Here is a 26,093-nt window from a genome sequence, read left to right as displayed (position 1 = left end):
CCCTCCGCCCCCAGGTCAAGAGGGAGTGGCATTGCAGCCTCGACTCCCTAGAAAGGCATTACCACCTGGAGCTTTTTCTTGATGTTAAAAAAAATTTCTCCTTGATTTGAGATGGTGTCCATACAATTTAATACCTGATTTTTGTCTTCTGTAATTACAAAGATTTTTTCCAAATCATCAAAAAATTGTAATTATGATTTTTAATGGCTGTGTTAATTATCTGTTTGTTGAGCACAAGTGTGCTCTGTTCCAGATCTGCATCCAGTCCTCGAGGAGCCTGAGTGCTGTTGTGTTCTCTGCCCGTTCAGGCGTCTGTGGTTGGTGTCCTCCATTCATTCGTTCGTTTAGCAGACGTTGATGGAGGGCTGTTTCTGTGCCAGGCACAGTGCTGGGCTCCAAGCAGTGCTGGAAAACGAAAACATCTTTGTCCTCAGGGAGCTTATGTTCTGGAAGAGCGAGAAAGAAAATACGTGTATCAGTTGCAGGAGAGTAAAGAGGGAGATCCAGGAAGGGCTTAGTGAGAAGATGCAGGGCGAGTGGAGGCAGGAGGGAGGTGAGGGATATCCTGGGAGAGGGGAGCAACAGGGAGGCCGTGGGACTTCAGGGGGAGGGGGACAGGGGTCCCGGAGGCCCCAGCAGCCGCTGCTCTGAGTGGGGTGGGACGCCCTGGACGTCTTGAGCAGAGGGAGTGGCAGGGTCTGGGCTGCACTTGGTCACACCTTGTATTTTGTACCTTCACAGGGTTTCCAGGGTGGGGTCATGATAAGTAACCTGGCAGCAGGTGCCTTTATACGCCAGCCTTAATCTACATTTCACACCACTGGCTGACTGGGGCTGGAGAGAGAATTTTACTCTCAAAAAGTTGAGCAACTTCAAGATGCCTTGCTCCCTGTTGACAAATTATTTCCCCAAAAGGTGTTTCTTTAAAACTAATTTATACTTCTAGCCACAGGGTGAGAGCCACACGGCTGTCTATCGTTAGATTGATAGATCTGTCAATCTAACGATAGATCATTACCATCATTATGTGTATTTGCTTGTTTTTAACTTTGTTCATTTAATAGCTGGGAAAATGGTATATCTCTAATTACAAGTGGGTTTGACATTCTTGTAAGATGGTGGTTTGTATTTCGTGTTTTGTGAAGTGTCTGTTCATGTTCTTTGCCGACTCCTGTATTATGAATTTAAACTTTTTTATCTTATCAATTTATATAAGCACTTTGAATGTTACAGATGCAATACTGTTGGGAGTCACAAGTGAAAGAGCATTTTAAGCATAGCAAACCTTTAGGAGGGGCTTTCCCAGCAGTCCCGTGGTTAAGACCCCATGCTTCCACTGCAGGGAGCCCTGACTGGGGAACTAAGATCCTGCATTCCATGCTGCTGCTGCTGCTGCTAAGTCGATTCAGTCGTGTCCGACTCTGTGCGACCCCGTAGACGGCAGCCCACCAGGCTCCCCCGTCCCTGGGATTCTCCAGCCAAGAACACTGGAGTGGGTTGCCATTTCCTTCTCTAGTGCATGAAAGTGAAAAGTGAAAGTGAAGTTCTCAGTCGTGTCCGACTGTTAGCGACCCCATGGACTGCAGCCTAGCAGGCTCCTCTCGTCCATGGGATTTTCTAGGCAAGAGTACTGGAGTGGGGTGCCATCGCCTTCTCCGTGCATTCCATGAGATGTGGCCAAAAAATAAAATAAAAAATATTAAACTTTTAGGAACTGATTCTTGACTGATTGACTCCACTTCCCCCTCAGCATGCTCTGCAGAGTGTGTGCAGCTGTCTCAGTTGTTGAGGAGGATGGTTGTATGCTGCTGTAGCTCCCTGTCTCTCTAACCGAGTTTCTCAGACTTGGGTCATTGCTCTGGTGATGCCTAGAGTTCTGGGAGGGACATTTCAGCCCCCCTCTTAGCAGGAAGAATCACATCCTGTCCCATGCCCAAAGGGGCCACTGTTCTTCCTTTGCTGAGAACGCTGGTGCAGGCTCAGCAACTTTACCCCCACACTGCCCCCCGAAGCAGCTGTGGGCCAGGCCTCACTGCCCAGTGCCTGCACCTTGCCAGTCACAGAGCAACACGCAGTTTTGCCCTCTCTTTTGTGGAAGGGGATGAGGTATTAGAATTAATTTCCTTACAGGAATCCACTCTTTGTTTAAAAGGTTTGTGGGAAGCAAACCCAAGTGGATGTTGGCTCAGGGGATCAGGGGTCCTTGGCCATTGTCTCTTCTCATGGTCTTGTTGGGTGTCCCCCAAATCTACTGTTGTCAGGAGGGAAAAATGAGATACTCTTTCGATGTGAGAGTCTTAACTGAGAGTAGCTCACCACAGGGCCAGGTTACTGTCTCCTGGCCTGGGAGCAGGAAAGGTAAGGAGTCTGTCTGTTATCTGCTCAGTCTCCAAGCCTGTAAATGACTACATCTTTTAGGATCCTTAAAGACAGGGCTTATTTATCTTTGTATGTCCTGCCTCTAAGCCTGGGGCAAAAAAAAAACTTCATAGAATTTATAGCATTAAAATAAAAACCTAGAAGGTGCTGCTTAGATTGAATTTAGTGGGGTATCTCTTAATTTTGATTTTGAAGCTGCTGTTTGTTTTTTTATGAAAAAATACCAAGTTATGGTATCATGAACTTGATTTGTGAGTTAGTGGATCCTTCTAGTAGCAGTTTGTAAACCTTTGTCAGGTTGGTTAATTTCTGTTGCCTGCACTGACTTCCCAGGTGGGTGGGTGGGTGGCTGTTGTGAGAGCTGTGCTTGCCCAGAGGTCCTCCGCTCTGGAGGTGCCAGGACATTTGCGATGGCGTAGAAGTCCTTTCCCTCTTCTCTGTTAGGCTTGTGGACACTGCCCAGGTTCAAGATGCCCCCTTCTCTGTTGCCTTTCCTGTTGTACCCAGTTGAACTGACCACACTCTCCTGGTCCCCCAGGACACCCCCAAATAGACTTCCCTCCTGGCACCTGCGATATATGATTGTGCTGACTTTTTGACTTCCCTCTAGAAGTGGAATGTGTGGCCTTTGACTTCCTAAGTGGTGCACAGAGTGATGTGAGCACTCAGGAAATGTGACCTTTGTCCCTGCTGAGACCCATCCTAACGTGTCCTGCTGCTGTTTCTGTAGAAATCGTGGATGGGAATGTGAAAATGACCCTGGGCATGATCTGGACCATCATCCTCCGCTTTGCCATCCAGGACATCTCTGTGGAAGGTAGGTCTTCTGCTCTGCTCCATGCTGTCCCCAGGCTTCCACCTCTCCCATGCCTTCACCATCACATCTTCCTCCCTGATCCATGGGGCAAGAGGTCCTTCATCGCAAGCTGCATCCTGGGCCGCTTGTCTATCGATGGCATCCTCGCTCTCTCCTAGTCTACAGACAAGTAAAAACTGGAGTGCTGGCCCCTAGAGTTGCGTTGGCCTCCTCACTTTGAGAAAGCCCGAGATGGCTGTGGGGAAGTGTACTGGAACCACTGCTCTGGGGTTGTCAAATCCCAGAGTAGGGGAATAGCAGTCAGGAGAGAGCCATGAGAGAGATAGGGCCTCCACTTTGCTCCCATAGCACCCTCTGGTGGCCACCTTGCACGTCCGCAAGGGGCCACCATGGTCTGGGGCCGTGGTCTCTCTAAACTTTTGGTTTCACACTCCCGCAGTTTTTGACCTTTATGTCTGATAGGTGTGTATTTATTTTTCAGCAAATTATATTCATGTATTTCTATATCCTGGAGAAGGAAATAGCAACCCAATCTGGTATTCTTGCCTGGGTAAATTCTCGAGTACAGCGGAGCCTGCCAGGGTACAGTCCATGCGGTCGCAAGAGTCAAACGTGACTTAGCGCCTAAACCACCACCACCACCATTGCTATACAAACACATCAAACCAGATTTTTAAAAGATGAGATGGAGGTATTTTTAAAGTATTTTTTAAAATTCATTTTAATGGCCTAGAAATTAATTTTTAATGAGGACAGTGTGGATTAAATTGCTTTGTTATGGGAATCTTGGTTTGACAGTGATACAGCAATGTGAAGGTCTTAAGTTTGGTTTATAGATACCTGGTTATTAGGGCTGAAGTGACTAAATAGATACCCACAGTAGTTGCTTAGGGTTCTTGTTCGTGATAATAGATACAAATCTGGTTTTCAAATAGCTTTCTTGATGAGTTTATTCTTTTGGGTAGACTTCTTGTCAGCTCTGAGTAAATAGTTGTTTTTATCTTGCTGAAAAGAGCTTGAACTAAAAGCGGAAGCATTAGCTTTGAAGATTTTTATCATTTTCTTGTGCTTGAATTACTATATTATCTTTGCAGGAATTGTTGAGCGTCATTTTAAAGTCCATTTTGTGAACTGAAACCCACTTCACTGAGTACCGCGAGCTGCTATTCACAGATGTGAACACATGGGGGCAGTGTGGTTTGCGGCCCTCCCGGGCCGGAAGCTTCTGGGGCCCCCTCAGATACCTGCCCTACTTACTGACACCTGTCTGCTTTACACACAGCAGCAGTGTCGATCCATGCATTAAATATGAGGAGACCTTGTTTTTTCTTTTTAGATGAACAGTAAATGTGACTGGGAGTCCTAATGCTTTCTTCTTACATGACTGTGTGCAATCCACAGGGCACACGGGCCCTCCCTGTCTGAAGAGTCCTAGATTTCAGATTTCACAGACCAGTCAACCCTTCCTCCCCAAAGTGGCTGCCCGACAGAGGTTGCCGACTTAATTTTGTGTTGTTGCTATTTCTTTGCATAAAAGGGAGTGAGGGGGAGAGAGTCTGAAAGTTTGAAAGGCCATTTTCTCATTATTTTAATGTATCAGGTGGCCAGTTCTGAAATGATACCTGGCTTACTTCTGTGTCTCAAATAACGTCTCAAACTTTGTCCAGGAAATAGATTTAATGGCCTAGAAGCAGCAGGGTTGAAATCTAGGAGTCTCTGTGTGGACCCCCGTGTGAAGGACCCTGTGGTCACAGGGGTCCTTCAGGAGCCCACACCCTCCTTCCACAAGCCAGACTCTGACCTCTCTGCCCATCATCCCCTTCCCCACAGAGACTTCAGCGAAGGAAGGGCTTCTCTTGTGGTGTCAGAGAAAGACAGCCCCTTACAAGAATGTCAACATCCAGAACTTCCACATAAGGTGCGTGGCAGGGGGCTGAGGGGCTCTTGCAGAAGCCAGGCTGCTTCCCCCAAGGACCCCTGGGGCTCCTGGGCTGGGTCAGTCTCTGCTCTGGAACAGAACACAGAGCCTTGGGGAAGGAGTCGCTTTTCTGGAAAGGGAGTGTTGCCCTTCGAGGCCCACTCTGTTCTGGCTGCTGCCTGATACATCTTGGGTTGAAGCTCTTGGAGCCCCCTCAGGAGAGTGTCCGGAGAGTTCTAGCCTGGGGCTCTGAAACAGAGCAGACAAGGGCCCCAGACCTTGGTGGGAGGCTTGGGTGGGACGTGACAACTCACCAAACCCCATGGAGCCTTAACCCGGTGCCTGGGATTGTGGCAGCAAGCAGGCTCCTTCCCACTCTGTTCTCCCAACTCCTGCTCCGAGGGGTTGTGGGTTCATCTCTGGAAAAAATGAGATCCCTGCTTGGCACTTTGCCCTGAGTGCTTGGCTCCACTCACCCTCTGGCCACCCCCCACCACCTCTCCCCTGGGCAGCTGGAAGGACGGCCTCGGCTTCTGTGCCTTGATCCACCGACACCGGCCCGAGCTGATCGACTATGGGAAGCTGCGGAAGGTTTGTGTGCTCGCCTGACCCTCCCACCTGTCCCCGCCAGCTCCCACCCAGCTGGTCCCCCTGGGGTCGGGGGGGGAAGGGCGGGACTGGGCCACCTGCTCTGAGAGCCCACAGCCCAGTGTGAGAGCGTGTCAGTCTTAGACTAGCCTAGGAGACGGCCCCTCTGGAAGTAAGAGGAAAACACCTTACATCAGGGCTCCTTGAGTGTGTATATGCTTGCCAACATGCCCAACCTGCCAGGAAAGGCATCAAAAGCGCCACAGAAATTCTGTTAGGATGCTGAGATCCTCAGTGGCATTTCCCCGTTCTGAGATCCTCAGTGGCATTTCCCCGTTCTGGTTTTCTGGGTTTCCCAAGGTGCGTGCCTTACTTTCCTAATTTTAGATTCTCACGTCCTTAGAGATGTGTATCCCAGCCTTGTCTGAGACGTGCTGCGCAGTCCTGGGCAGGTCCCCGCCAGGGATCTGCTTTCCCTCCTGGTCGAAAGTTGGAGGGGATTTTGTTGCCGCTTGATTTCATTTGCGCTTTTGGCGTGAAGCTGCTGGGGGATTTTCTTGAGCGTCTGTGTTGAGGAGCAGACCGGGAGGTGGGAGCTGTGTGTCTAGCTTCATGGTGGTTCTTAGCGTCCGGGCTGGTTAAAGGACACTGGCCTGACCTTGGAGAGGGCCGTCCAGGACACTCTGACTGGACTCACTGCCCTCCCTCTCAGCCCATCCCGGCACAAGAGGCCTCGTGGAGCAGGCATCCTGGGAGAGACCACCCTTGGTGCCCTCCCCACCCCACCCCAGTAGACGGTCTGGAGCTCAGGTTGGAATGTCCCCTGTCGGTGCTTGGATCTCTTGACAAAAAAGGCTTCTAGGAATGACTGTTCTGGTTTTTGTCTCCTTGACCTCAGTACTTGGAGATCTTGGTTTTCAGCCAAGTCCCCCACCGTGGCCATGCCAGGCTTGATGTTGCAGGTAGAGGAGCTGCTCTGTGGCATCAGACCCTCTGTTTGAGGGGATGTGTGTGTAGGAGGGGGCTGCCGAAAAGGATTTGTGAGGGGAGAAAAGAGTCTGGTGGAGTTTCCCACACTCTCCAGAAATCCTAAGTTGGGCCTGAAGCTTGAGGCTGGGCCCCTGCCTTTCTGGAGGGGCTCACCACCTGCCGAAGGAGGGGAGCCCGCTGACTGGCCCTGTGATAGCTGTGTCCAGGTATATGTGGACGGGGGCCGGCTTACCTCTCGGGGGATGGGGAATCCCAGCCCTCTAATTCAGCCACTTTGCAAAGAAAAAAAGCAATTTGAGAACCCACCACCACCACCCCACTCCCCACCGCCCCAGCTGAAAAGTGTGCGGCCAAACCAAACAGGGGCCGACGTGGGGGAATCCTGGAGATGGAGACTTTTTTAAAGGCGTCATCATCACAGTCCTCCCAGCCGGTCAGCGGATGCACCGTGGTGACGGGAGTGTGTGTGCCTGGGTCCCTGCGTGGGGGGCTAGGGAGGCAGCACCCAGTTGATGCACAGCTGTGCCCAACCCTGTGTAAAGCGGGGCCTGTGCTGACTGTGGCTCTTCAGTCTCACCCCACACACCCCCGCCCTGACTCCAGGAGCCTCAGCCATTCGGGGAGGGAGAGTCCAGGGGCCTTTGTCTCATCCCCGGCCAGCTCTCTCCCCACCCTCTGCCCTCTCCATGTCTTTTCATTTCTCCCGGCTCATTTCTCTGTGTTTCTCTGTGTCTGTCTCTTCTCTTCAATACAGTAGCAATAGCGATACTAGAATCCTAGCACAGACCTGTTCCCACTGAACCGTGGGCTCTTACCAGAAAGCCCAGAGGTTGCCAGAGCCTCTGGAGCTTGGGAACAGCGGGGAGCCAAGGGCTCTGACCAGGGAGCACTTCCTTCGGTGGGCATGGGGGCCTGGTGGTGCCTGGGAATCTGGCAGGGTAGGGACGTGCGCACCCGGGGCCTGAGGATGGCCTAAGGCCTTGGACGGATATGACCACTGCCTCTTGGCAGTGGTTTTTATCATTCTGGAAACTGTCAGAAGCTTTCCCAGAAGGACTCCACCTTCTCTATTTTGAGCAATTTCTTCCTGAAAGTGTCCCAAATGAATGGATGTATCCTTTTGTCCCCTTTGATTCTCACCTTAGCAGATGCAGAAGCTGAGTTGCAGGCTGACAAAGCCAGTTTGCTTTAGGTTAGGCTTAGGAACCAAGAAGAGAGTGGGAGGTCCAGCCAGGAACTCTCTACTAAGTTGTGGCTCTTTTTCCACATTAAATTTTATTTTTCAATTTGGTCAAATGTACATAATATGAAAAGTACCACTTTTAGAGGGGTGAGAGGGAGGGGATATTTGTATACATACAGCTGGTTCACTTTGTTGTATAGCAGAAACTAAGACAACATTGTAAAGCAATTATACTCCACAATTTTTTTTTTCAAGTACCACTTGAAGCATTTTTAAGTGTACAGTTCGGTGATATTAAGTATATTCACACCACCACCGTCCATCTCCAGAATGCTTCATCTTGCAAAATTGAAATTCTGAAGCCATCACACCATCACTCTCCACTCCTGCTTCTGCCAGCTCCTGGCAGACCACCGTTCTGCTTTCTGTATCTAGGAATTTAGGAGTAGGTACCTGTATAAGTGGCATCATATAATATTTGTTCTTTGAGTCTGGCTTATTTCCCTTTGCTTAATGTTTTCATGGTTCATCTATGTTGTAGCATGTTTCAGGATCTCTTCTCTTTTTTCCGCAGAATAGTATCCTGTGTCTGTCTATCTGTCCATGAACGTTTGTGTTATTTCCACCTTTTGGCTATCATGTATAATGCTGTTATGAACGTGGATATACAATTATTTGAGTCCCTGTTTTCAGTTCTTTGGGATATAGACCCAGAAGTGGAATTGCTATGTCATATAGTTCCATGTTTAACTTTTTCAGGAACTTCCATACTGTTTTTCCATAGCAGCTGTACCATTTTACAATCCCACCAAACAGTGCACAAGGGTTGTGATTTTTCCACCTCCTCACCAGTCCCCGATAAGTTTTCTTGAGAAGGTAGCAGAAGCCAGAATGTAGTCAGAAGACTGTGGCTATTTGAAGGAGTCCCCAAATTTCATGGAATGTGAGCACCAAAGGGGCTTGAGAGCTCCTAGTCCAACTTTTGAGTAACAGATGGGGAGACTGAGGTTAAGTTGTTTGCCAGTCCAGCTGGCTGGTGGCAGAGCTGAAACCAGAAGTCAAGACTGATGGTTCCCAGGCCAGTGCCCCTGTCTCAGCTTGCATTTCTTAGCAATTCTTTCTTGGGCTGCAGGCTTGTATTCTTCACTCTATTTCTTTGACAAAGAAACTGCAACTTGAAGAGGAAAGATGGCATTTAAGTCCCCCAGCTAGCAGATCCTGGCCATGAGGCCAGACTTCTATACCCAGAGCTGGCCCCTGAGGACTGAACCAGGGAGGGGCCACAGCAGTACCCGCTTGCCCCCGAGTCTTGATGATCATGCAGTGGGGGCATCCAGAAACTTCTTGTGCTTCTCACCCGCCTCTTCTTCTTCTCCCCTAGGATGACCCACTGACAAACTTGAACACAGCTTTCGATGTAGCAGAGAAGTACCTGGACATTCCCAAGATGTTGGATGCGGAAGGTGAGAGGCCCTTCCCTCTGAGCCTTCGGCTTTTCTCCCAGCTGCATGCAGCGGCCAAGGGGCTGGGCCTTGGCACTCTGAGGCCAGACGGGAGAAGGCCTGGTTCCTGGGATCTCTTCTGGGGAGCCTGGGGATCACTAGTCTCTCAGGGATTCCACAGATAGACAGATACCTTGAGATTTGGAGGGGGAGGTGGTAGCTGGTGCTGAAAAGGGCTGCCCGAGGGTGATGCGTATCTTGGTCTTGGAGTTGGGGTGCTGGGTGTTGGGGTGGAGCACAGTGGTCCTTTGTTGTTTAGGGGAGAGAAAAAGGTTTATTTACATGTGCTTCATGTCCATACATGGGAGCTTGCAGTGATGGGTAATTCAAAGAGATGATTTGAGTTTGAGGTCTATATGCATATCTAACTTCACAGGGGAAAGGGAGGGAGAGAAAGAACACTTATGGGCATGCTAATGACTTTTTGGAAAGATGAATGGACCCTTAGGAGAAGAGATGGAAGGTACAGTTTGTGACAATGTCTGTCAAGTTGTGGGGACATTTTCCAATGTGCAAAAGAAGGGAAAATAATATAAGGAGCTTCCATATACCCACCGTCCAGATAGAACAATTATTGCGATTTTGTCACTTTTTTTTTTTTTCTATTTGTCTTCTTGTTGAAGTATTTTAAAACAAATCCCAGACACATCATAGCATCTCACTACTACATACTTCAGAATATAGACCTTAAAAATAGAAATAGTTTCATTCTATTTTTCAATCATAAAATAATTTTCACACCAAGCAAATGGACAGTAATTCTTGGATACATCTGCCACTTGGTTCAAAATCAAAATCTCCCCATTATTTCTCTTTAGTTGGTTTGACCAGAGTGTGCACATGGCATTTCATCGTTCTAGTTCTTGTATCTTTTCTAATCTGTAGCATTTCCCTCTTCCCTCCAACACCTTTGGTTCCTGGCATTGAACTTGTAGCCTGACGACCAGCTGTTCTGAGCGCCCGTTTCTCTGGTTTGTCTCGTTTCCTTCCTCAAGTACCATTTCACTCCTTCCTCTACCTCTTGTGTTCCTGTGAGTGGAAGTTGATGCCAGATGCTGGTTAGATCCAGGCTCAGCGTCTTGGCAAGAAGACTTATGGTTCTGAGAGCTGCTTTTCCCATCACATTAGGGAGTGTATCATGTGTTCACCAGCTGGCTTTAACTCCAGATTTTTCTTGACAGACATCGTCGGAACCGCCCGCCCGGACGAGAAAGCCATCATGACTTACGTGTCCAGCTTCTACCACGCCTTCTCTGGAGCCCAGAAGGTACCTGGGGCCCCTTGCTCCTTCCTTGCCCAGCGCACCTCATGCCTGAGCCCGATCCACGCCCTCCCACCCCTCCTCTCCCCGGCGACAGAGTCCGGACGGTCTGTCTCTTCAGTAGCGTCAGTCCCCGGTGCCAACGTGGCGTGTCATATTCTTGCTCAGCTCCTCTCCTGCCCACCCCCCACCCCACCCCAGCCTCTCTGCTCTCGCTCATCTTCCTCTATCTGCTGTCTCAGAGAACACTGGGAAAGAGCTCACCTTCTGGGACCCAGATGGCAGACTTCAGCAGGAAGGGGCGGCATGGGTGAAATTAACCAGGAGGTGCCTGGAAGGCGACATGGGCAGTAGCCCTCCTTGCCCACCTCTGCTGAAGCTATGGCTTTAGCAGAGCAGCACGGTGGCCCTTAGGGAGGAAATCTGACAGGGGCACCTCCTGTCTTCACTGACCTGTCCTGCAGCAGTGTCACGAAGCCCCTCCCTTTCTCCCGCTCACAACTGTGGTTTAGCCAATCTGTCCACAGCCCCTTGGTCCTTGACACCTTCTATATCTTGCCCGGGGCCCCCAGGTGGGGTCAGTACACGAGGGAGGGAGGGAGGGAAAGGGGGAGCAGCTGTGAGCCCTGCCAGTGTCCTGACCTAGTATTGCTCAGGGAGGTCTGAGGTTCCAGTCCAGTGGTACAGGCTCTGCACTCAAATCACTGACACTGAAGATTTGAGTATTTCTGTTAGCTGGCAGCTGACGCCCCTCCGCTAGACCTCCCTCATAGGCAGGACCCCAGAAACACAGCATCCAGGTTGCTGTGACCACAAGCAGCAGGCTTGCCTTATCAGCTCTGGGCCTTGGACCTGCCTCACACTCAGGCAGATTTCCTGCCCTCTGCATGGAGTTTGAGTGGCCTGTTTTGAAATGCATGATGGGGTGATGCCCCTTCCCCTGCCCCCAGCCTTCCCCAGCCCCCACCTTTGCTCTTTCAGCCTGGACTCTCTCACACCCTGTCCCGTTTGTCCTGCCAGCATCTCATTTTCTCAGTGTCTGTCTGTCTGTGCTCTCTGTCTACCGTGGCTGTTGGGTTGATTCTGTGCTGTGCCGCCTCCTTCTCCTCTCAACCTCTTCTCCTTCTCTGTGCAGATGTATAGGCACGCTAAGGCCGGATGGGAAGGCCCCGTGACCTAATGTTTCATGTCACGGCCACGCCTTCTCGGTGCGCAGAAGGTGAGCTCTCCCTCGGCCTCGCCCACTCTCCCAGCGCCCTTCTGCCCACCTCTTCCATCCTCTCCGAATACTCCAGCAGCAGCCCCTTGGAACTGCGGCCCTGGAATGAAAGGAAGGATTAGAAAAGACCCCCCACACACACAACCCCGACGTCCTGCAGGAGGGCAGGATGCTCTCTGAACTTTGGCCAGGACACTTAAAGATGCTGGAGAACGCCCGCTTCTGGATGGCCTTGGGCATCTCTGTCCCCACACACTGGGCATAATGGGTGCCACAAACAGGAAAGAAGTCTCAGCTCTTTCCCTGGACTGAGTTGAAAGCCCTTATCCCAAGCAGTGCAGTTTGGGGCTCTGCTTGTTTTCATAAATATTGAGGACCCTGTCACTTCTCTCTCTCCCTCCTTCTACTTGAGCAAGACCACCCTCTAAAATTACCCAGCAGTCAGGGCAGGGAGAATTCTTTTACCTTCCTCCTGGTGTCCAGGCCCTGGGCTTAGAGTCCTGCCTGATCCTTCCCACCCATGTCTGCCAGGGACAGTGGTGCAGGTTGCACACTGTACAAGGGTGCCACGTGTACATCATAGACCATGAAGATTTGAATATTTTTTACTAAAATAATCTTGGAAATGGCCCTAAAAATGTCTTCTAACAGAATGAGAATGACAGTTTTCTAATAGAAGTGCCTTGGGGGAAAAGGTGCCTTTAAAAAAAAAATTATACATAAAAGCATGAGGTGAGCTAGCAGCAGGCCCATCCCCTGCCTGGATGGGCACCCGTGACCTTCTTCACTTTCCTTCCAGGTCTCATGGGCGCTGCTTGGCAGGAAACAGCCCTGCCTGGAGGCTCCCTATTCTGGGTGTCCCTGCCCCCCCAGGAGGCCCAGACCTTTCCAGCCTCTTCTCTGGTCTGCATCTTGCTTCTTCTTCTTTCTCTTTGTCCCATCTCTGCTGCTGCTCTTTCTTGTCAACTTCTTCTGGCCCCTCTTACACCCCACCTTTTAGGCAGGATGTGAGCACCATCTATCTACTTGTCTCGGGGGACCTCCAGCCCCAAGAACCGCATGGAGCCCTGCCCGCGCCCAGAGCTAGGCTGAGCTGCCTGCCATGGTCTTTCCAACTCTCCTTCCACCAACTCCTCCTCCTCTCCTGCTCTTGCAGGATTCTCTCCTGGGCTTCATGCCTGTTAACACTGGCCTTCCCTGTCTCTGGAGCCTTCCCTGTGTCCTGGCTGATGATGCTCGGGGGGGAGCTTGTGCCTGTGTGGGTGTCCGCGTGCACGCGCGTGTGCGTGTGTGCGTGTGTGTGCACGTGTGTAGCAGCCTGCTATTCTCCTTCCCAAATCTCATACCACCTCCTCCCCATGCCCTCTTCCCTCTCACTCATCCTTGTTGCAGTCATTTCATGCTACTTTGGTCCGTATCTGAGGACAGCGTCATCAGCTTGGGGGGTATGGGGCTGGGGGTGTGGGTGGTGTTCCTTTCGTGTCCTGGGTTGGGGGCCTCACCCAGAGTTGCCCCTCCCAACCCACTTCGAAGGATTCAGGCAACTGCTTAGAGCCGAGCGGGCTGGTGGGCGGGGACTCTTCCCCCTCTCCCGTGGAAGGAGGAGGAGTCTTTCCTACCCTCTTCCTTTCTTGACTGTCTTGTGTCTGAAGCCAATGTGGGAGAGTCTCCTGAAACCCGTGTCTGGTGCCCTGCGTCCTCTCCACTGTCCTTCTCTTGTCAAGCCTTGGGCAGTGGAACTAGAAAGGCAGCCAAGTCTGGAGGACGTGTGCACGCCTGTGTATATGTATTTGTGTGCCTGTGTGGATACGAGTGTGTGTGTGTGATTGACGTTCCTAGTCAGATGAGACCAGCTTCTGTGTGATGCACTGGTTTAGGTTCTAATTCTTTCTCAGCCTCTCCTCTCTCTTCTTCTTCTCCGTAGGGATTTAGAAGGTGTTGTGAGCAACCAGATTTTGTTTTGTTTGTTGCTTTAATGTTCATGGCCTGTGAACTGTTTCTGAGAAAACAGCCCTTTAGGGTGTGAACTGGATCTGCTGTGGGGTTCTGGATGCTCTTAGAAGTAGATGATGCTGTTTGCATCATTCCATTTGTCATCTGTCGGTTGTGAATCTTCTAAGGCAAAGAAATCCTGTACCTGCCCTCGGGAGATTCATGGTCCATCTGGGAAAACTTTTAATAAAAGAAGCTCACAATGCTGTGGTCTAATCTCTGCTGTGCTTCAGACCTGAGCAGGGGAGGGGTTGCTGCAGGGCTGTGGGACATGGAGACTTTCTTGCTTGCTTGCTTGCTTTTTTTTTTAGTTTTGGCTGTGCTGGCTCTTCATTGCTGCTTAGGCTTTTTTCCAGTTGCAGCAAGCGGGGGCTACATTCTAGTTGCAGTGAGGGCTTCTCATTGTGGTGGCCTCTCTTGTTGCAGAGCACGGGCTCTAGGTGCTAGGGCTTCAGTAGCTGCAGCTCAAGGATCAATAGTTGTGGCTCCCAGGCTCTAGAACATGGGCTTAGTAGTTATGGCACACCGACTTAGTTGCCCTGTGCCATGTGGGATCTGACCAGACCAGGGATGGAACCCATGTCTTCTGCATTGGCAGGCAGATTCTTTACCACTGAGCCACTAGGGAAAGCCCCATGGAGGCTTTCTTGAGTAGGAGACACTTGAGCCTGAGGGTCTTAAGGGTTGAGTGGTGGGGGAGTTCTGCAAATGAAAGGCTCGGGGAGGTTGAGGAAGGCGGTTACGATTTGTGGGTAGCTTCGTGGTGTGACCATGCAGCCTCAAAGGGAGAGCAAGTTAGCACTGGTCTGGGTCTCATCCTGCAAGCTGGAACAGGGAGTAGGGGTGAAGCCAGAGTTGGCGACTGGCGTCTGGGGGTGCTGCTGGCAGGAACACCAGGGCAGGGAACTCACTTGGATCGTGAAGGAAGGCTGAGCCGAAGGAAGCTGTGGGAGGAAGGAAATGGGCAATTCTAGCTAGATTTGGGAATTTTTTGACTAAAAGTGTCGCAGATGAGATCTTCTTGGCATTCGCATGACTCTGTGGGTGGCAGGTGGCAGAGCCATGGGGTTCATTTGGCCACATTTGGCTGTTTGATGTCACCATCATTGAAGCTGCTTCCTTTCAGTTTGACCTGGGATAGCAAGGGTTTCATTTGGGGGTAGCTAAGTGCTCTGGGAATAATAATCCATAACTTAAAAATCCAGATCTCCAATATTGCAGGCAGAATTCTTTACCGTCTGAGCCACCAGGGAAGCCCCAAGAATACTGGGGTGGGTAGCCAGTCCCTTCTCCAGGGGATCTTCCTGACCCAGGGATCGAACCCAGGCCTCCCGCGTTGCAGGCAGATTCTTTACCTGAGCCACAAGGGAAGCCCTAACTTGGAAACAACTAATGTAAAACTAAGCACATTGTTTTGTATGACACTGTTTAGTAATACAAATAGTGGGTCATAAAAAAAACATAAAAATACTTTCCATGGAAGGGTCAGAAATTTTTTCCTTTGGTACTTGGAAGTCACCCTTTTGCCTGTTTCCATAAAATATTTTCTCAGCCCATCGATGATCTTTGTAAAAAGTCCCCAGAAGGCCCACCCGGAAACTCCCCAGACTTTATCCAAGAGGAGCCCCCTTTGACCCTGGATCAGACAGCCGGCTCTGAGGGGCGGGTGAGGCTTTTGAGGCCCAGAAGTCACGTCTTCCAGAATCCCATGAGCATGCAGGCCTCATTCAGTCCATCAAGTCTGCAAATTGGCCCACAAATCAAAGTTTATGTCTTCCAAGCTTAGGATCTCAAGATGAATCAGAGGATAACAAGGTGAAGGCGGGCTTGATCCATTAACTGTCACAGCGATGTTGACTCTTGCCTGCGATTCTTACCTGCTCGGTCAGCACTTTGGGCCGGGGACTTTGCAGCCACCCCATGTTCTTACATACATGTCAGCACACAGGAGAGCACTGGCCTCTGCCAGGGTCCCCCTCCCCAGCCTTTGGGAAACAACTCTGGTGACTTTGGGCAGATTCATGGGGTACATCAGCCAGTGCCCAGGACCCTACTTGTTCTGTGGCCTCTCATCTTCTGAGACAGGTCCGGGGAGGCATTTCCCTCCTCGTCACCTCTTGGGATTCCCCACGGTTGCCTGTTGGTTCTTAAGAGGAAGGATGATCAATCGGGGGTTCCTGATTGTCCTGTTGAGAAGTGGCTTTAGCATCTCCAGGACAGTTAGGTGGCGGGGCCGGGGGTGAGGGTCTAAGGATGTGATGGCTTGTCTCCGTTTCTTGAGACCTGGGACTCCCAGCTCCTTGCTCCGCAGTCAAGCCACAGCTGCCCTGCTGGAGGCTCACCCACCCTGACACCCTGCCGTGGAGGGTATGTCTTCACTTTGAGCTTGAAAGGTCCTTTATGGTGATCTCATCCTGCCCTCGTGCACATACCTCCCGGCACAGTCACCCACGCATCACGTGGTCTGGTGGGTGTGTGTCCTATTTGAAGAATTCCACGAGGAAAAAAACATTTACATCTTCTCAGTCATTCCTTCCCAAATGAAAGCACCCTCTTTCTCAGGAACTTCTTCCTGATGCCTAAACTCAGTTTATCTTGCCGCAGTTTGAAACCCATTGTTCATCAAGTGGGTTCAAGGTCCCATCTTTCTCCCTCTTCAACCTTTGCCATCTGCAGGGTCACCCTTCTCCTGGGCCCTAGGATGTGTATCTGTCTACTTGTCATGATTGCCTGCTGCCACACTCAGGCTATCTTCCTTCCTATCCCGGGGCCCAGATGGCTTCGAGTTCCCCTCCCCTTGGAGCTGGGTTAGGACTGTGAACGGGAATTATATTTAGAGATCACCTGAGCCAAGTCCCTGCTGGCATCAGGTGCAGAGGGCCCTCTGAGCCAGAGAAGCCGTGTCCCCTGGGTTTCTGGGCCTTTGCATCTGATTGCCATTCAGTCTTTTATTCTTGCCACCTGGCCCACCTCAGGTGTCTGCTGGCCCAGCACTCGGTGTGGGATGTGTGTTTACCTTTCCCAGAGGTGCCCAGGGTAGCTTTCTGGGCATCCTGTCTATGCTGGGTTGATTCTTAATTCCTGCATCTTCTCTAAAGTTCTTTGGGCCAGGAGCCTTGAGATTCTGCAAGGATCCTGAGAGGCCCCACTCCCTCTCACCACCTTATTCTAGGATGCCCAGATTTAAATTCCTGCATCTCCAAAATCCTGGCAGAACCAGTCTGAGAGCCTGAACCTTGGGAGTCCCAGGGTCTCTACTTGGAATTCCAGGATGGGCATAGATTTTCTCACCTTCCACCTGAGCTCAGCATCTCAATTATATCAACCATTGACTTAGTTTCTTCCCAACATACATGTTGGATCTCAAACTTACAGTCTTTTCTCCAGGGGCCCCCAGTTCAGCCACTTAGGTCTTTGTGTGTGCTCACTTGCTCTGTGGGACTCAGCCTGGGCTGGTAAAGAGGATGATGAGGAGCCTGTGAATTCAAAGTCTTGGGAGCTGCCTTCCAGCCATGTGATGCTGCAGGGGTGGGAGGAGCCCTTATTGGCGCAGGCGTGTGCCAGGCGCTCCCGCTGTTGCGACGCTGACCACCACCCTCTCTGTCTTGTCAGGCCGAGACAGCAGCCAATCGCATCTGCAAGGTGCTGGCCGTCAACCAGGAGAACGAGCAGCTCATGGAGGACTACGAGAAGCTGGCCAGCGACGTGGGTACCCTTGGGTTCTCCTGGTCTGGCCCTGGCAAGGCCTTGCCACCCTGTCCTGAGAGACCAGGGAGCCTGCAGTACCCATCCATTCCTCCAAATCCATCTCCGGGCACAGTCCCAGCCTAGGCATTGCCCCTCATCACAGCAGCTGACCGAGGGCGGCTTGGGCTCCCCCAGAGATCGGGGGTGGGGGTGGGTCAGGGGCCAGTCGGGACTTTGAAGAGCTGAGTTCCACGCTTTTTCTATCACCTCTCTGCTCTTGATTTTTTTTCACTTGACAAATGAAAGCTGTGCCAAGAGACCTCAGAGGCCTTTTGGGCCCAGTGTACTGTTACTCTGGGAGTTTCGTTTGAACTTAAAAGGAGCGTGCAGTTCTGAGAGGATGTGAACCAGGGATAAATCAGGCTGGCTCAGGCTAGCTTAGCGGCTGGGCCCACCCAGAGGACGGGGGGGACAGGATGGGTTTGCTGTTCTGCCACTGACTGCATTTGGGTTAGAGCACCACTTGCTCCTTCCTTAATTCAGCCCCTGAACAGCTTAGCCCGGCCTCTTGGTGGACTTACTGTCCCCCAGCATAGTAAGAGCCCAGGTTCTGGGGTCCCAGTGCCTGGATTTAATCCCTGCCCTACTTCGGTCACCTTGGCAAGTCACAGAAGCTCACCATGCTTTGGTTATGTCCTCCGCCACTGGTGGGGACGGTCACAGCACTTAATCCCGTGATGACTTAGCTCGTCATCATTATTCAGATGAGTTAGTCCGGGCCACGTGATCCAGTTGCAGGGGATCACGAGTTTCCTCTCATCGTTTCCACTCCTCCACCCCCCGTCACCTCATTGAAGAAACAAAATTCAGGCTGTCCTCTGCAACCTTTTCTCTTTTGAGTCAAGGACCCACATTCTAGAATCCTCAAAGGTCAGATGGCAGGGCCTCTGGCCAGCAACCATTCACCCCTCCATGGTAAGATAGGGAAATTGAGGCCCAGCCAGGTAGTAGATGAAGAACTAGAGCTCGGGTCTCCTGCTGAGTTGAGCCATCTTGCCCCCAGGTTTCCCCTTGGGGAGCAGGGAGGTTGAGTGATGCTGGCTGTGGTTTGATATATCCTAGTGGCCAGGCGTCATGGAGCCTTTGATTCTCAGAGGCAGCCTGGCCCTGTGGCCTGGGAACGGCCTGGGGTGATGGTTGGGAAAGAGTGTGCCCTCAGGAGAGATGCGGCCCCCCTCCCAGCGTCCTCCCCTTCTCCCTCCACAGCTGCTGGAGTGGATCCGCCGCACCATCCCATGGCTGGAGAACCGGGCACCCGAGAACACCATGCACGCCATGCAGCAGAAGCTGGAGGACTTCCGGGACTACCGGCGCCTTCACAAGCCGCCCAAGGTGCAGGAGAAGTGCCAGCTGGAGATCAACTTCAACACGCTGCAGACCAAGCTGCGCCTCAGCAACCGGCCCGCCTTCATGCCCTCCGAGGGCAGGATGGTCTCGGTGAGCACCCGGACTGCCCCAACCTGGAGCCGCTCCCAGGCGCCGGCAAAAGACGCGCTGTGGGCGGGGCGGGGGCGGGGCGTGTGCTCATCTCCTGCCCACACTGCTCCAGGGATGGGTTCTCTCTCCCAGGTGACCACCCGGACTCCAGCCCACACTCGGCCAGGTGGGGCTCCCCCTCGCCCCATAGAGAGAGCCCCCTTTCTCCTCCCCACGCCGGGTCATACTTGCCCTTTCCAGACACCTGCTCATCTGCTTGGATCTGCCCCAGCACTTTCCTCCCCACCCCTCAAAGAGTCATCTCTGCCAACAAAACCCCACTTGACATGTTGACCCAAACAGAGCATAATTCAGGAGCTAAAAGGATAATTTTCACTTCCATGGAATCTTTTTTAGCACTTAAAAACTTTTTTTTTAATACCTTAATAGATTTTTTTTGGTAGGACAGTTTCAAATATGTAAATAAGTAAAATATAGAAAATAGAAATTCTTCATAATCTTCCTACCCAGGATCAACTTAAAAGATTTTGGGGAGAAGAGATTCTTTTAGACTCTGTAAATGTGATTTTAAAGGGAATCCGAAAGCATCTTTTATTTAATAAGCTGCTTAGAAAAAAGAACTTACAGGGACTTCCCTGGTGGTTAGGAATCCACGCTTCCAGTGCAGGGGGCACAGGCTCAATCCCTGGTGGAGGAACTAAAATCCCCCATGCTACATGGCATGACCAAAAAAAAGGAAAGAAATAACTAATTATATCGTGACCAGCTTTCCATGTCATAACTTTTTTTCATTTTTGTCATTTTTTGTTATTCCTCCCTGTTTACCCTTTCCCCAGGACTTGAGATATGAGCCAGAGAAACATGCAAACAAAAATTTTAAAATAAAAAATTGACCAGGATAGAGCTTTTGTACTTTGCAGAGGAGAGTTGACAAGGAGACACAGGCACATAAGGGAAGCGTGGAAGGGGCTGGGAGAAACTTGTAAACAGCAGTGGAAGGAGGGAGGACCCTGGGGGAGTAGAGAAAGGCCTGACGTTGTGCATGCGGTTTGGAAAACTGTGGTCCTTTTACAGATTCCAGGCCAAGTCAGCAGCTTCTATATGGCTGGAGCTGCTGCTTGACAGGGGCGGGGTGTTGGGGGTGGGTGGCGCTCCGTGCTTTAATGTGCCCCTCCTGTGGCAGATGCAGTGTGGCCCCTGGCACATGGCGAGGACCTGGGTGGCACACGAGTCCGATCAGCCTGTCACTGCCCGGGGGTGTCCTTGTGCTAACTGTAGAGGGCAGCTCCATGTCTGAACGCCTGTGGGTTTGTGCTCATTACCTGTCACCATCTCTGGGTGACTCTGGGATGGCTACTGCCCAGAGCCCATGAGTAAACCCAGAAACATGAGGAGGCTGGGAGGCTCCCACCCCTGCCTGCCTTGTTCAGTTTGTCGCTCTGTCTCCCTGGCTGCCCCTGTGACCTCTGTGGTTGCTCAGAATCCTGGCAGGAGCCAGTCTTGGTGCCCAGAGGGCCTTGGGCTCTCTCGCCACTGGGATGCACTGCTAACGCCCCATAGCAGCATGGACCCACTTCCCTACCCAGGAGGCCTGGTGCCTAGGAACCCTAGGTCATACCAGGGGGACTGGGTGGGGAGGAGGCTCCTCCTGGAATGTATGAAGGAGCCGTGGGGGCTCGGGGGCCAGGTGGGCTGACCCTGTGCCTCCCATCCCTGCAGGACATCAACAATGCCTGGGGCTGCCTGGAGCAGGCGGAGAAGGGCTATGAGGAGTGGCTGCTGAATGAGATCCGGAGGCTGGAGCGGCTCGACCACCTGGCAGAGAAGTTCCGGCAGAAGGCCTCCATCCACGAGGCCTGGACGGACGGTAAGACCAGCCTAGCCCCTGCCCCCCACCCCAAGCTTGGGTCTAGCTTTCGTGCTAAACCACCAGCCATAACTCCTTTCTCTCTCATGTTTTATTTTTTTGTCTCTTACTTGTCCCTTAACATTAGGTGAGTTCATGACCCACCCCACTCCCTTTTTTATTGGCCACACCCCATGGCACATGGGGTCTTGGTTCCCTGACCAGGGATCGAACCTGCCTCCTCTGCATTGGAAGTGTAGAGTCTTAACCATCAAGGAAGTCCCTCATTAGTATTTTGGTTGCTTCAGTTTTCTCCTCTGCTAAGTGGGGACAATAATAGTATCAGCTTAATATGTTTATGAGGATTAAGTGGCATAATACATCAGAAGCAATGAGAAAGGTTCCTGGCATACCACGTGCTATATGTGTGTTAATTATTCTCGTCACTGTAGTGGCTTCTCTTCCCTGGGTCGGGTTGGGGCTCACATGCTGATTCCACCACCTAGAGGCGGCGTATCTTGGACCAGTGGGCTTGTGTCCTTGTCTGTTACATGCAGGTGATGATGTGCCCTCCTGTATTACTTTCTTAGGGCTGCAAATTGCCATAAACTGGGTGGTTTTACATGACACAAGGACATTCTTGTTCAGGAGACTAGAAGTCCTAATTAAGGTGCCGTCAGCACTGGCTCCTTCTAGAGCCTCTGAGGGGGAGGCGTCCCCTGCTTCTTCCTAGTGTCGGGTGGTTTTACTGGCACTTCTTGCTGTTCCTTGGCTTGTAGCAGCATCACTCTAATCTCTGCCTTCCATCATCACCGGCTGCTTCTCTCTGGGTCTCAGTGACCAAATCTACCTCTCAGTTTTCTACTGAAGATACCAGTCATTGGATTTAGGGCCCACTCTAATCCAGTAGGATTTCCCAGGTGGGACAGTGGTAAAAAATCTGCCTGCCAGTGCAGGAGGTGCAAGAGATACGGGTTCAGTCCCTGAGTCTGGATGATCCCCTGGAGAAGGAAATGACAACCTGCTCCAGTATTCTTTGCTGGGAAATCCCATGGACAGAGGAGCCTGGTGGACTACAGTCCACAGGGTTGCAAAGAGACAGACACATCTTAGTGACTAAACAACAGCTAATCCAGTATGACCTCATCTTAGCTAATTATATTGGCAGAGACCCTATTTCCAAATAAGGTCAGACTCTGAGGTTCTGGGTTGCCATGAGCTTTAGAGGGACACTATTAACTCAGCATACCTCCTCATGCGGTTGTTGTGCATTTTATGCGTAGCTGAGTGCCTGGCACATGAAACACACTCGGTAAATGGGAGCCTTTGATACCTTCCCCCCTCTGCCTTCTCTGCCGTTGTAGTAACCTGTAGCTCTGGCCTTAGCACCTGTGTGTCTCCATCACTCTGACCTGGAGCACTTGGCCATGTCTGGTGTCTGCTTGTTGGCAGATAATCTTCCCCAAAGAGAGAAGATCACACCCAGAATGGTCTTTTCCTTAGAACCTGGGCTGGGGCTGGAGAGTGAGCCATGCTACCCATCTCCTAGGGCCCTGCGGTCATTTCAGCTGAAGCCCCTGGAACAGACCCATTGGCCGGTAGAGCTCAGTACGCTGAGATGCCCCCATTCAGCTCTGTGGTGGTCCTCAGACAGTAGACTAGAGATGAGTAGGGACAGCCACACCCTGGGGCCATTAGGGAGTGGCTTGGAGCAGGAGGGGATAGGTGTGTGCTTGACTGAGCAGAGGGGTTTACTGGGCTTCATATACGATGATATGAGGTCACTGCCGCACCTTCCACTGTGCCTGTATGAGCTATCTATCCAGGCACGGATGGATGGAGGAGAAGGGGGGTGGTGGAGTTTGCACCGATTCACCCACACGCTTCTATTGTGTTCTCTCTGGTGCTAAGGAACAGCTCACAAGAAGGTACAGAGCAAAGATTGGCCCCGCCAGCCACCAGCAAAGGCATGAGAAGTGCTGGTGTGCCTGCAACAGACGCCGACATAGCAGTCTGGCTACAAGTACTCACAGCTGACAATGCTGTTGCCCACTTACCTAAGAACTGCATTTCTTGAGGCTGTCTAAAACCCCTAAACATGGCTGAAATCACGTGTCTGGGGTGTTTGCATGAGTCCATCTACAGTCCTGCCAGCTGAGGGGCCCACAGGCTCCATGGTAGTGCAGTGTGGTTACGCCACTGGGGGTTCAGCCGCTCGACAGAATGTTACGGGGCCATCGGAGTGACTCGTGTGATGGCTGTGGTGGCAGTGTAGAAACTGGTGATGCGCTGCTGAGTATTTTAAAAGCAGGATATGTAATTTACATACACCCAATGGCTTTAACACAACATCCATAGGAGGCGAGACTGAAAAGGAGCAGATAAATAGGCTCATCTGTGATTTTTTTACCCTCTAAACTCATCATATTAATATTCTGACAAAAAGGAGTAGAGAGAAGGAGAGAAGCTATCACCTTTTTGGCCCAGCTCTCATTTCCTGAGAGTTGCTGAGCCTCCCTGACGGGGCAAACACCGGAGGTGGGCGTGCAGGCAAGGCCAGGTCAGCCTCTGTCCCGCAGCAGCCGCGTCACAGGGCAGCTGGGGACCGCGTCTAACAGCGATCTGAGAGCTCGATTCTCATCCTCTTCCCTTTGGAAACAAAAATCCAAGAAATGCAAGCCTTGCCTCGCCCCTTAAAAGAGAGGGCAGTGCACCTGAGGCTTGGAGAGGGTGCTGGCTGCCGATGGCTTCTGTGCAGAGTGCATTGGACAGGCTGCCCACACTGGGTGTAATTGAGGGGCAGGGTCCCTGCAGGGCTGCTGGGGGCAGCAACTGTAAGTGGAGAAAACTGTAAAGATGGGGCACCCCTGAGGAACTTGTTTTCCCCAGGTTATACCGCAGGCGTAGATCGTTGTTTCGTGCTGTTTATAAAGTTTGTGTTATACCCTGACTGTCCACTTAGCCTCATCGTCTGTATATCACCACTCCTGGTGGCCCTGGCATACTCCATGAAAAGGAGTGACTTTCCCACCCTCTGCCCCATCACGCATGTTCCGGCTGCATATCTATTTTCTCGAACTGCAGATAATTGATCATCGTATGGGGCACATCTATCTCCTTGGGATATACCAGAAGTGGAGCTCCCAGGCCCTGAGGTGGGGGTGGTTGTGATCAAGAAGGTGGGCCTCCCGGCTCCTGCTCAGCCTTGTGCCCGACCTCTGACCCCCAGGCAAAGAGGCCATGCTGCGGCAGAAGGATTACGAGACGGCTACCCTCTCGGAGATCAAGGCCCTGCTCAAGAAGCACGAGGCCTTTGAGAGTGACCTGGCTGCCCACCAGGACCGCGTGGAGCAGATTGCCGCCATTGCCCAGGAGCTCAAGTAAGCCCGGCGGGCACTGCAGTGCTGTAGGAGGTGGGCTGTGGCCTGAAAAGTGAGCTGGGTCCTGGGGCAGGAGGTCATTGATACAGAAGACTAAGAACGTCCTCGCAGGTGGGGAATAGCCTGCGACCATTCTGTCACAGGCCTTCGGTCCTTACCTACAGCCAGTGTGGGACCAGAGGGTGACCGAGTATGGCTCTGAGATCTTGCCTGGTCTTAGTGGCTTCCTGTCACTGGGCATTGCAGTCAAGGCTGGTGTGACTTCCAGGCGAGGCTGGGGCGGGGGCCCTTGCGGAGGAGAACTGTTCTCCTCCCAGCAGTCTCCTGAAAGCCCAGAGGTTGAGGGTGGGAGTATGGGTCCTGGAAGGTCTTGAAGAAGTGCGCAGGAGAGCAGGCCGCAGAGGTAACCTGGGTCGCCTGTCTCTTCCTCTCTCCTCCCCTGCAGTGAGCTGGACTATTACGACTCACCCAGTGTCAACGCCCGGTGCCAAAAGATCTGTGACCAGTGGGACAATCTAGGGGCCCTAACCCAGAAGCGAAGGGAAGCTCTGGAGGTGAGAGCCCCTGAGGAGACAGAGACTCGCCTCCAGCAGCCCTGTGTGGCCTCTCTGCTTCACGACTCCCTTTGCTTTGGGCTGAGAAGCTCCACTGGGTTCCTCAGACCTTCCCCAGTCCTGGTCTGACCGTGGAAAGCTCACATGGCACTGGACTTGCCCTTTGCCCTGATGGAGATGCCCTGATCATGCCTTCTCCTCCTCCTGATTTAGTGTACTTGGAGCAAGCCCCGCCTGTTTGAGAACCTTCCTGTTCTCTAAACCAGACTCTCTGGGGCCTGGGCGGGTGACTCCAGTGTGGGGTGGTCCATACACCCCATATTAAGAACCAGCACTCTGGGAGAGTCTGTTCTGAGTTATCTGGTCCTTCCAGACCTGAAACTCTCGGGCTAGCCAGAAGGATCTTGAAGTCTACTGGGTTGGGTGGGGGGTGGTGATTCTGGACATGACGTTACTAAGCACCTTCCTATCCCCATGCCATTTGGCACTCCCAGCGCACGGAGAAACTGCTGGAGACCATTGACCAACTGTACTTGGAGTACGCTAAGCGGGCCGCACCCTTCAACAACTGGATGGAGGGGGCCATGGAGGACCTGCAGGACACCTTCATCGTGCACACCATCGAGGAGATCCAGGTGTGCTGCTGACCCCCTCATCCATGGAGGCTGGGTCTGCACGGCCCACACACTGCTCTTGTAGGGAGAGGGCTGAGGGTAGCCTCCCCAAGGATGTTCTAGGTTTGAAAGCTTTGTGTTTTATTTATTTTGACTCCGTAATATATGCATATGGTATCAAATCTACAAGCTAAAGAGACTGTGCAATTTTTGTCCCCCAGCCCCCAGTGCCGCTCCCCAGAGGAGAGCAGGACACGGTCTCTGCATAGGCGAGCACATTTGTTTATTAATATGTTCTTCCCCCACTTTTTACGTAAAAAGTAGCTTTTATTATATACTGTATCCTGAACCTTTATTTCTAACCTCATAATTATCTTGGAGCTCATTTCACTGCAATAAGCCATTCTTTTGTACAGCTGCAGAGTGTTAGATGAAAAAGATTTTGCAGAACAATGAGAAAGTGTGTTAGGACAGGTCCCTTGAGCAGACCCAGGGCACCCCTTGTTCCCAACCTAACTGTGGGGTGGTGAGCCCCCAGGGAGATTGCTGCTGGATTCACCAGGCCTGAGCATGAAGCTGTGGCACCTTCCTGTGGCCAGCCCAGCCATCCTGGTTCTCAGCTGAAATAGTCCTGGGTTGATGCCTCCAGGCTGCCCAACTGGTGTG

General features: G+C 51.8%; 1 protein-coding gene across 5 annotated transcripts in view; it reads left to right on the top strand.

The window, feature by feature from the left end:
* ACTN1 (actinin alpha 1) overlaps positions 1 to 26,093 on the top strand; it is a 98,050-nt gene that overhangs the window by 64,044 nt on the left and 7,913 nt on the right. For all 5 annotated transcript variants that reach the window (XR_003512815.1, XM_027552252.1, XM_027552254.1 and 2 more), the window contains exons 4-14: positions 3,110 to 3,196; positions 5,027 to 5,114; positions 5,627 to 5,705; positions 9,257 to 9,338; positions 10,559 to 10,644; positions 17,462 to 17,554; positions 18,803 to 19,033; positions 20,753 to 20,900; positions 24,109 to 24,259; positions 24,705 to 24,813; positions 25,308 to 25,448. Coding sequence is in view for 4 of the 5 variants with exons in the window: in XM_027552252.1 (XP_027408053.1) it covers positions 3,110 to 3,196; positions 5,027 to 5,114; positions 5,627 to 5,705; positions 9,257 to 9,338; positions 10,559 to 10,644; positions 17,462 to 17,554; positions 18,803 to 19,033; positions 20,753 to 20,900; positions 24,109 to 24,259; positions 24,705 to 24,813; positions 25,308 to 25,448 (1,295 nt within the window). In the remaining variant the exon portion in view is untranslated. The remainder of the gene's footprint in view (positions 1 to 3,109; positions 3,197 to 5,026; positions 5,115 to 5,626; positions 5,706 to 9,256; positions 9,339 to 10,558; positions 10,645 to 17,461; positions 17,555 to 18,802; positions 19,034 to 20,752; positions 20,901 to 24,108; positions 24,260 to 24,704; positions 24,814 to 25,307; positions 25,449 to 26,093) is intronic.

This window comes from Bos indicus x Bos taurus, chromosome 10 (assembly GCF_003369695.1).
Source record: "Bos indicus x Bos taurus breed Angus x Brahman F1 hybrid chromosome 10, Bos_hybrid_MaternalHap_v2.0, whole genome shotgun sequence".
In the NCBI taxonomy this organism is placed as follows: Eukaryota; Metazoa; Chordata; class Mammalia; order Artiodactyla; family Bovidae; genus Bos; species Bos indicus x Bos taurus.
This window is presented reverse-complemented; position numbering and strand designations above follow the sequence as displayed.